At 30.8% G+C, this 12,064-nt stretch overlaps 1 protein-coding gene across 4 annotated transcripts in view; it reads right to left on the reverse strand.

Moving 5' to 3' along the window:
* LOC119637264 (serine/threonine-protein kinase tousled-like 2) overlaps positions 1 to 12,064 on the reverse strand; it is a 118,356-nt gene that overhangs the window by 71,109 nt on the left and 35,183 nt on the right. Inside the window, exon 1 of one of the 4 annotated variants that reach the window (XM_038033151.1) lies at positions 5,646 to 5,928. The exons of the other annotated variants lie outside the window; for them this stretch is intronic. Within the exon in view, the coding sequence (XP_037889079.1) occupies positions 5,646 to 5,816 (171 nt within the window). The 5' untranslated portion in view covers positions 5,817 to 5,928. Of the gene's footprint in view, positions 1 to 5,645; positions 5,929 to 12,064 lie in introns of those variants that run through there. 4 annotated transcript variants of the gene reach the window in all.

The raw sequence follows: 12,064 nt of genomic DNA on the forward strand, positions 1-12,064 counted from the left end.
TTTTTTTTTTTTTTTTTTTTTTTTTTTTTTTTTTTTTTTTTGCACAAATTATCTGAAAATCATCTCTTCTCCAGCTCGGGGTATGGCAGTAAATTGACTCGTAAAAATCTCATATACGCTCAAACGAGGCGGGGATTCAGAAAGAAAAGGCGATTTTTCAAATGTCGTCGGCTACGGATATTCCATTTTCAATTACCTATCTTAAACATACCAGCCGTTTTACGTTTTTAGTTGGTGTTTTTCGACGGATATACAGGTTAGGCAACTTTTTTGGCTGTCGAAAAAATGGCTTAACGAATCCTTAGGAAATTTTGTGTGAAAAAAAAAAATTAAGTGCTCCAACTCACTTAAAATGTTGACCGTAGCATTGGGTAAAACTACTTTGACCGCAAAAATGTTGATAAGCGGTACAAGCTCTTCGCAGAAGACGGAGAAGATGTTAATAACGATACCCGTCCTGGATGCCCCAGCACGAAAACACAAGAATAAAGAGTGCCGGCAAGGCGGTCGGCTCATGACATGCAATTTTTTCGAAAGCATGACACGTGTGGCAGGGAAGTTAGTTCCGAAATTGCTAAATGTTTTGACCAACTGCTTGGTCAAAAACAATACCGCACCGCAAGCAAGCCACCTTGATTCCGTAAACTTGCCATTATTCTATCAAGACTTTTTTCGTTTCCCAAAATTGACAGACTAAGTTTTGCTACGATTGAGGAGATAAAGACAGTATCGCTTAAAGAGCTCAAAGCCACACCGAAAAGTGCATATAAGAAGTGCTTCGAGGATTGGAGCAAGCTCCCAGGATGACTTGCTTTGAAGGGGTCAAACTAGACATTGATGAATAACTAAGTAGTTTTCGAGAAAAAAGTCAACTTTTGTTTTTGAACATACCTCGTACATCAACTACCTACGATTAGGAGCACATTTGCGACAAAGTTGAAACTGCAATTTACTTAAAGTCATAGGCTTCTATTAGATTTAAATGATCCAAAAAAATATTAAGCTTTCATATACATTTGAATAAGTTTGAAACAAGCTTAGACTTATCTTGTTGGTTATTAAATAATTTTTTGTTTTTTCGTCTTTGTCAATTTTTAACTATTTTCTGCTGTGTTCACTTAAATAAATCTAACGCATTCGCAAACTCCATCTTTCAAATTGAAGCAAGCAGAAGCATTTGTGTGAAATTTCAACTTTCTTTTTATCTTTATTTTTGCGACTTAAGAGAGAACGAACTCAATAACATTGACTCTTACAGAGACAGGGGGAAGTATAAGCAATTGCTATGACTAAATGACTTGAACGGCTAATCGTTAACGCGCATTTTTAAATATAACAAACAAAATATTAAACTTAATCTGCCATCGTTCTTCGGTGGTTGATATAATAATAATAATGAAAGGAGAAATAAACCGAGGGTTAATTTCAATACGAAAAGCCTAAGCACGTGGTAAAAGCTTTACGTACAAAAGAAAGCAAAAATGTAAAACGAAAAAAAAAAAAGACAATAAAGGAATTTTATTCAGTTTAGACCGAATTTTTTGTTTTCTTTTCTAGTAAGATATATATGTATAATATGTAAACTCTATAAACTATAACGTACTATAGACTAAGCATAATAAACAAAACATAAATAAGAGCATCATACACTAAACTAATTATAGGGCAAATTAATTTTCAAAGTAGTGATTGATTGTTGCCGAACCTACCGATCAATTGAGCGCATTAACACCTAAAAACGTAAAAAGTGCAGAGAGAACAAACACTGAGAATTCATAACTGCCTCGACAGAGGGTAAATAGGTAACGAAATTGCAATAAAAGGAAAATCTGGAAAGTCGCTATTGAAATAGAATCCTTTACGATAACAGTCAGGCTATGAGATTAAGCTAAGCAGATAAAATTGTTAAAACATATTTGTGTGTTCAATGAACACATGAATAAAAAGATTGATAATATTATTCTAATTGATCGAGGGTACATATAATTTCCCTGATGTCCCGCACTTATTTCTTGCCATGTTCAGGAATATATTTTTGATTCTTCTGGTTAATCACTGAGAAAGTGTGCCCGATATCAAAAAGTACGGTGGCATGACGGTTAGGAAAAACTATAAATGAAAGGGGAAGGACGGACCCAGTAGTATTTGCTTTGCATGTTCGATTTGAAAATGGAAACCCTAGGAGAGGCGAGAAGGAGCTTTGCAGCTAAAATCCTCCATAATTGAATAGTAGGATTAAAGAAACGTAGATGGCTATACGATATTAGGGGCATCTCGATAACAACACCAAGCAGATCGACAGCTGTACTCTAAGCAACGTCACAGAGATGTCACATTGTCATTCCTTTCTTTGCTGTTTTGTAACGGAAGAACATGAGAAAAGGAGTTTTATTTTGACTCTTCATGCGGACTACCAAAACTGACACGGGGTTACAAAAACTATGATAAGTATACATATTGTTCTCTTTAGTGACTAGAAAGCGTTCAGAGCTGTTAACTTGATAGATTCAATATAATATGATTTTATATGTTTTCCTATTTTTTTACATTATTTTATTCTATAGTATTCTACTTTTTGAAATTTGTTGCTACTTTACAGCATTCTCTGCTGTTCTGGCCTATTACTGTGATGTGTTGTTTCATTCGAATATATTACTAAATGACGCGCGTGGTCTTGACTAAATGATATATGAATATTCAGCTTATCCTATGCTCCCTTTATACCCATTTTTTCTATTCTATATTATTCTATTCCTTCTTCTTTTTTTTTTCCACAATTTTTTTCACATACTGAACTATGCTATTCTGCCCTATTCTATTCATTCTCTTTTTTCACTTTTCAAATTATTTGCACAAATACCTTAATATATTCCGTTTCATTTCAAGGTGTTTCAGTTGTTTAACTGCTATGAAAAGGAACTAGGCTCGAGTCCATGTTCGGCTTTTTAATAAAAGTTTTGCAATTTATAGGGTTTTAAACGCATTAAAAAAAATAAATAAATAATTACAAAAATAATAAAAAAAAAAAAAAAGACGGACAAATGGGTGCTCTTGAGTTAACATAAAATCTGCTCAAAATGTTTACATATATCTATATTCTATGGGGTAACCATTTCCGATAGGCATTTCTGGGTGTTGTTACATAAGCAAACACAAAATTAATACACTCCCAGCCACCGGTGGTAAAGGTTTTGAAAACTACCCTCAATTATTTAATGGAAAAAAAGATTAAAACAACTGACTATAACGCTAAACCATTCATTATGGAGATAAGCACGATAAGTCACAGGTAAATCTAATATAAAATCGTAGACAATTAACATAGATTCGCTGCTGTTCATTCTTTCCATTATAGCAGAGGTAAAAAAACTAACCAATTACTTATTCGAAGGTTATTGCGTTATTCTAGTTTTTGAGAAAAACGTATTTATAATGAAATTCAACATAAGCAAAACTTTTGATACATCCATTGTATATATAAAAATGCATATAATCTGAATAAAAATTAAAAAACAAAAAAATGTACGCTTTTCAATATTATCTCTTCTTTAACCTTGAAATGATTTTAAGGGTTAAAATTTTTTCTATTTTACTATTTAATGTAAAATATCTATAGATTTTTTTCAATTGTGTAAATTTATTATTCACCTGTATCTGATAAGCAAATCAGAAAATGTGTATCAGCTGTCAATAAAACTGCGTACGTAAGCAGATATAAGAAGGGGTTGAAAAAGGTCACATATTTATACTAAAGCAGATAGACAGAAAGAAGAAGAAGAAAAAGTAGAAAGAGAGGAAAAGAAAAGATACAGATAAAGAAAGAAAAAGAGAGAAAGAGAGAAAGAAAAAAAATGTGCGTTTGTGTGAAAGTAAAAGGAAATAAGTAAGCGATAACAAGACTTCCTAAGCACCCCTAAAGATAAACTTGGGCACGTAATAGAATAGCCTGACATGTAAGAAAATAATCTGACGCCCCCCTCCCGCCTTCTAACCAAAAACAGAAAAAAAAAACGAATAAAAATTAACAATTATACAACCACCATATGCCAATCGGAACATCGAGTGTTAATAACTAAATGACTTAACAAAAAAGAAAAAATAATACAAAAATGAAAAAGCAGAAGAAGAACCTTTGGCACCTTATCACCCGCACAAATATGAAGCGTTCTAATTGCTATTGGAACTTACTCTACTGAGTGATGAAAATTCATATATTAAAGCAAAAGAGAAATTCATGGCACTTTTCCCAATAGATGCGTTTAGACAAGACAACATTGTTCCTTCCTACTAATTTCAAAATTCACTATAATAAACTCTCTGACACATTTCGCAATTCTTGGCGAAATCCCTATGACAAATTTCCATATTTTTAAAATCACAAAGCATTTTTTTATTTACAAATGTCTCAGATTTCGAACTAATCGATAGTTTTCCTAATGCTTCCGTTCTTGATTCCATGTTTGCATATGGAAGAAATCCATTTGACAAATTTGATCTTTGCTGGAGTCAATAACATATGATTAGCTTTTAATTGTAATTTTTAAAACTGTGAGAACTTCAGCAACACATCTCGAATTGACAGACAAACACATATGGCCAAATTGATTCCATATATATATATATATATATATTTATACGTGATCGATGCTGATATATAAGTTTTGTTGTTACTCTTTGTGACGCCAAAAAGTTTACATAGCTTTAATTCGCCTATTCCATTAGTAATTCAGTTTGACTATAGCCGTCTGTCGGTCCATCCAGCAAGTGTCAGGCAAGCCCATAAAGTTTGCATAGTTTGGGTCTGTCTGTGTTTACAAATCAATTTGGTCATACCTGTTTGTCGGTCCATCCAATACGCATCACATAATCCCATAAAGTTCACGTCGCTTTAATCTGCCTAAGATTACGAATCAATATATATATATATATATATATATATATACATCAACTACAAGCAAGAAAAATCATGTTGAAATGAATTTACCATTCAAAGTTGAACATTTAAAATCGAAAAAGTTTTCATAGATTGGTGAACCATTTGTAGATTGTGTAGAAAGTCATATTATATATATCTATCTGATAATTGTTAACATCAAATCAAATCGACATTTCTGAACGTTTGCCCAAAAGAATTTGTACTTTTCCTTTTTTTTCTGTTGTTCTGTCGTTCTTTTGTAATTGCTTCGGACATTACCTATTAGAGGTACTTTGTCAACTTGGTTTAATAGAAATTGATTATGAAGCCATCTGAAAAATTTCATCTTTTTATTTTATATAAAAGATTAACATATATATACAACAGTTAACACCAGACAGATACCCAAACCAAATGGACGAACAAACGGCATAAGTGGATATTTCTATACCATCTTGGTAATGCTTCGTAAATTTAACTCTTTGAGACGTATTTCCTTGCATTCGTTACAAGCGTAATCATAATGTTAATATACTTTCATCTTCTATGATGATGGGCAAAAAAAAAAAAAAAAAAAAAAAAAAAAGCAATCGATAAAATAAAAATTTCATAATATGTATGTCGGTAACGCAATACTTATGTTTGTATGTAAGTGTTAGTGTGTGTATTTTTTTTTTTTTTTTGCATGTGTATGTATAGGCGTACTTGTCTAGTGAAGTGATCAACTTACATTATTAATATCCTGATAGAATAAATAATAGATACCCGCATTATTGCTATCCTGCTTTAAATCCGTATAATCACCGACTTGATTTAATGTATTAAGAAAATGTTGTGATTGATGATGTGTGGCGACCGGCGTTTGAAGAGCTGTTGCTGAATAATACGGCCAACTTTGCATTGCCGACACAATAAGTTTTGATTCGGTCTTTCGGATAAGATTTAATTTTGTTTTCAATTGGACTTTTTCACGTTATTGCTTGCTTGCTTGTTTGCTTGCTTGCTTGTTTGCTTGCTTGCTTGCTTGTTTGCTTGCTTGCTTGCTTGCTTCTCATAAGAACACTATTTAATTGATATTAAATGGTTTTGTTTCTATTTATTTCTAATTATTTTACACTTTTTTCAGAAAAAGTTATTTATTTATTTTTTTTTTCTTTTTTTTTTTTTATATATATATAATTTTTCTTTTTTATAATTTTACTTTCAAATATTCATTTAGTTATTGATTTTTGTAAATTATGAATTTACTTTAGCACGCTTTAAAATTTTTTTCAGATACTGAAATTAAAAGAAGAAACAAAAACAAAATTTAATATGAACTTAGTTTATAGACTTTTTTTTTTGTATAGAGTATTATTGGCGTGAGAGAGGGACAGAGAGAGGGGAAAGGGTAGAAAGAAATAATAAAAGAAAAAAAAAAAAAAAAAAAAAAAAAACCGAAAAAGAAACTAGAATGAAAAGTTCGCCATGCCTCTACGTTCACGTCATATTATTATTAAATACACAGTAAAGCCGATAAAAAATTTAAACTGAGATACAATCCTAAGGCCAACGTTCACTATGAAAAGATAAGATGTTACTAAGCATACAAGGTTTTTTTTCATCATATATGCGACTATAGGCCCTTTAAGATGGAAAGCAAAACATATCGCGATTATATTTCGTTGTTCGACACAGCTCGTTAATAGGTCTTGATACCTTTAAAACTATATAAGTGGTAAGTATAGGGCGAGTAAAATTCGCCATAAGATCTATATAGAACTTTCTTACTAATTTTTCGTTTTATATTTTTTCTTTTTCAATTAACTGCAGATGCATTCCCGAACGTAGCAAGTTTGTGGGAAGGCATGTAATACCTAGCAGAATGGGATATGCAATTTGTGATACCGATTTATTCAATAATGTTGAGACATTTTGACGATACTACTTTCACTTGCTTGTTTTGAACATGTTTGGACGAACTCTATTGAAAATGGATTAAATCGGACCAACTTTACGATTACTCCCTATATAACGTCTGATTTCTAAGAAGTTTTTATATAAAATAAATAAACAATTTTCAAAACTTCTTAGCTGGGCAGCTGGAAATTTCGCCGTACTAGATGTATATGAAAAAACTTTTGAATTATCTCTTATATAAACGTTTCACAATAAAAATTGAATCGAACGTTCATTTCACATAACAATGAATTATATCAAATGTGGATCACATAAGAGTCATCCGTGGCGCTCATCGCATATAAATGCCTTCATAAAAAGTAAACTTTCATATGTCAACGCAAGTCAAAATTCTTAGAGCTTTATATAATATAAAGAAAACAGATGAAAAATAGTTGGGACTACGTCACGCTTACGTTTAGGCGGGCAATCATGAAAGGGATGCCATCATATGGACAAAAGATAAAATATTTACTAATCTATTTATATACGAAATTAAATGAAGAATTGGATTATACGGCGGTCGGCCTTACCCGACTATTGATGCTTTTAATTGTTTTCTTTTTTTTGACTGCAGAAGTCAAAAATTTACTTCCAAATCACTTCTGCACGAACGTACAAGTTTGAGCTCTTTATGCAAACTATATTTCTTATACGCTTGAATTAGATGAGAAAAAATATCTTTGCAACTTGATCAGATAGAAAACTTCATGATTATATTGACTGCCGACAAACACCACGATAAAGCTGGCAATTTGCTTTATTCAATGAAATCAGATTTATTTATAATAAACGATAATTTTTTTTTTTATTATCCCTCATTAAAGAAATAGGAAATATAATTATTTCGGTAACGAATTCACCATTCGGAAAGGTTTATGGTTCAAAGTTATTCATTAAAACTTACAAACACCTAAGGAATTTAATACGAATTATATGAGCACTATTCTCACTGCATTTATCGAAAAAGTTTTCTCGTTAATTGTGATGGGCGTATCTTTTATCTGTATCTTGAAATTTCTGAGAGATGAGAATCGAATAAATATATCCTTACGTTAACGAAACCCGGAAGAATGGTTCAGAATGGCTATGAGCCTCGACTATCAAGCCATCAGTGTTCGCGCGTTCAAATCTCAGCGCGCTTGAGCTTGTTTCAGTGATAGTCCCAATGAGTGCTAAGTCGGTAATGGCATAACATTTACCGATTTGGGCGCACACATCTTTCCCTTTCTTCATTTCTTTCTGACCGTCACCGTGAGCGGCGCGAATAGGAAGAGACATCCCCTGAGTGATTAGTCATATTAAAACAAAAATAAAGTATTATTTGTAAGTTTCCCAAGCTATATATGTTTTTGATCAAAGTAAAATTCCGAGATGATCCAGCTACGCCTCTAAGTTTGTTTTTCCTTTCGTTCGTAATCAAAACGTCGCATCAGTTCAATTGAACAGACGGAATCTGACGCTTACATACTTAACTACTCATCACAGATCAAGAGTTGAAAGAGAGTTGAAAATTAAAGTAGACTTCTGCTTATTACGCGAAAAAAATCCCTCAACAGGGCCATTTCAAGTTCCATGGTAAATTCCATATGGATCAAACTACGAAGAGATTCAGAATGATAGATAAGAGCAAATGTTTTGAAATTGTTTGTGCTTAATGTCAGAAAGGGCGTGTCAAATCCCCGAAAAAAATCTGTAGTAAGCAAATATTGATCTAAAACTGGATCCTATATATTTTCAATATATTTTCATAATGCACTTAAACCTTTTTTGTAAGTTTATGCCGTCTCTATTCACGACATAAAAAATACTCTTTAATGGTGTTGCGAAACCTATTTTTTATAGCTACACTATTATATTGGACAATGGGCGAATATTTTGTATTCAGATTCGTATTGCTTTCGAAGACAGAGAGAAAGAGAGAGAGAGAGAGAGAAAGGCTTTTGGTTTATGTTATACAATAGGCGTGTTCTTTGACCGAGTTCGTTCGTTTTCAATGGCAACCTGCTTACACGAGCTTCCAATGCTTGGCAGGGGCGAGGGTTTATCGCGGACGGACATTCAAAAATTGATGCAGAATTTGCTGCTGATTAAAAACACACAAGCTTTGTGGGATCTTGAAAGTTGCTTTCTTGATGTAGCAACCGTTTAAATCAAATACCCGCAGCCTTTCACTCCCATTCTTTGGATGGACGTACTTAGCCTATATTATATAATAAATTTAATTTAACACAGATATTAATATAAAAATTTTTTCAAATACATTCATGAATGCCGATCGACAAATTCCCAAACAAACAAATGCTTTCACAATTTTTATCTAAAAGAAAGAATTGGCTATCGGCCTCAAAATATATACTTTTAAGGTTTCTTGGATGTTATAACAACCACACATTCGTGAGACTTTCATTTTTCTTTTCTTAAATAGAAGTCGTGCAATTATATGCCATATAATTGTATATCATTGAGCGATTCTCCAAAACTTTCTTCACAAATCATCTATTGATTGATTGTAAATAGTTCAGTTTTAGGTTTTTCGCAAACAGTAAATACATAAACAAAGCGTTAATTAAGAAATCTGTTTTTTTTTTTCTTATTTATGCAAATGTTTAAAGAAATTTGTAGTTTAGAAAAATTTTCATTAGCGAAACAGAAAATTAATTCTTTAATTGAATAATCTCAAAAAAACCATGCTTTGAAAAAAAATTTTTTTTAGTTTTTTTTTTTTTTTTAATATTTATTTTAATTTAGTTTAATTGATATCACTTCACTGTATTTGGTATTGCATGAGAACTGAAATTGAAATCTATTTTCATTTTTTTTTTTTTGTTTTTTACTTTATTGTTAAGAAATTTATTCATTTTTTTTGTAACAGTTAGATACGCTTTTCTAAGCAAAAATTCAGTATGTAATGAAATTAATATTGTTTCTAAATGTTAAGCAGGAAAAAAAGAGAAAAAAAAAACAATATTGTCATTAATGTTGCAGTTGTCGTCGGGGTTGTTAATGATTGTGCATTAAACTAATATTCTATAAACATTGACAACAACAACAACAACAATAAGAATAATAAATATTAAATAAATATATTGTGTAATTATAGTTGTAAGCGTTGAACTAACTAAATGACTGACTGATTGGCTGGCTGACTATTTACGGTTTAGCACCGTTTATTTAAAAATTGACGAGACACCACAAAAAATATATATTACACACAAACACAATTACATATAATGTATATATATATTTGTATGTTTATATATATATATATATATAAGTGTGTTTCATGTACATATATTTATAAAAACATGCACATGTACCTACATACACCTATGTATACGCGCAAAGATACACAGATAAGTAAGCTAAATACAGTCACAGTATCTATCATCGCTTGAATGTGTGTAATTCGTGAAGTCATTGAAAAAAATTTTTGTGTTTATTTGTTTATTTTTGTTTTATTTGTTTCTTTTTTGCTTATATTTTTATATTTTGTCGTTACTTTATACGATAAACACAATGTGTATGTATGTATATATTTAGGTAGGATTGTGCGAGAATAATTTTTATTTTATTTTCATTTTATTTTTATTATTATTTTTTTATTTATTTTTTTTCTTTCTTGATTTTACCACAAACACGACATTTCTTCTCACTCCTCATAGTTTGACTATTTTGCTATCGGAAAAAATTATAGCAAAGAGAAAAAAAATATATAAAAAAAACAAAAAAAAAAAGCAAAAAATGTATAAATGAAAAATCGTGCAAACCTCGTACATTTGTTATATCTACATATGAATATATATATATATATATATATATATATATATATATATATAATGCACACTTGCACACGTCCGTATATGTATATACATACACATTTACGGAATATATATATATATATATATATGTGCTTGCGTATGTGTATGTACTTTATGTACTACAATGACAACAACCATAATAAATAGTAGCGTTAAAAATGTAGATGATGTATATATGCATATATATTTATCCGTATGTGAATATAAATATATGCACATTCATTCATACATGTATAAATAGTCAAAATATGTATTATATATAAGCGGAAATAAATGTGAGAAAAAAATACGAAAAAAAAGTAACCAACAACGTAGAAAAAAAATTAAAGACATGTTTTTTTCTTTTTTTTTCGAAAAAGGAAAAACATGCATAGAAGAGTAAAGTACATATCGGGCATAAAGTCAGGAAAAATATTATGTAAAAGAAAATGAAGAAATGAAAAAAAGTGTCTATATGCACATACGCAAACATTTATGTATATATTAAACCTCATCACACTACTCTTAAGAACTCATGAACTCACTCTCAAAGGCATTCATTGCTTACATATTGCACAACTCATGGCATATAATAACACACATCAAGAACAACAACGAAGACAATAACAGTTGGATATAACTTGGTAGATTGGTTGGCTTGGTTGGTTGGTTGGGTTAAAAGACCTTTTTTTTTTCTTTCATTCCTTAAACATCAGTCTACGGCTGTTCTCCTTTTTATGCTTTTTCTATTTTTTTATTTTTATTTTTTATTGTTTTTATTAAGGATATTCTCGACAAAACGCAACCATTGATAATCGTATGAAGAAAAGAGGAATAAAATGTTTAAGAATGAAGGAGGAATAACACTTCAACATATTAATGTTGAAGTAATCATCTTACATACAAAAACAACAAGAACAATATAAGGCAATACAATATTAAAAGTGTTTATTTTCTCTCCCTCTCTCTCTCTCTCTCTCTCTCTCTCTCTTTCTTTCTTTCTTTCTTTCTTTTCTTCTTTCATTTTTTCTTTCTTTCTTTTTCTGCTCCTGTCCTTCTTTCCCTCTCTCTCATTCTCTTTCTCTCGCACTCTATACAATACACTTACGTTTTATTTAAAGCACAAACAAAAATAAAGAAAACTATATACAAATCCAATGAGCAATATTAAGGCTTTTATTAAAGTCATTTTCTTTTGCTGTCAATAAGAAGAGAGAAGGCATTAAGGAAAAATGAAAATTTTACATGTGCTGAATTGAGTACAATTCAGTACCGTATAAAGATCTGTTATCAGTTTATTTTACAACAAGCATATAGAGACCCTCCGTATTGGTGTATTTTTTCATTAGGATTATATCACGCGATATATACTCTTAGGTTCCAATGAATTTTGACTCCCAACCCTAGCTTG

This window comes from Glossina fuscipes, unplaced genomic scaffold (genome assembly GCF_014805625.2).
Source record: "Glossina fuscipes isolate IAEA_lab_2018 unplaced genomic scaffold, Yale_Gfus_2 59, whole genome shotgun sequence".
In the NCBI taxonomy this organism is placed as follows: Eukaryota; Metazoa; Arthropoda; class Insecta; order Diptera; family Glossinidae; genus Glossina; species Glossina fuscipes.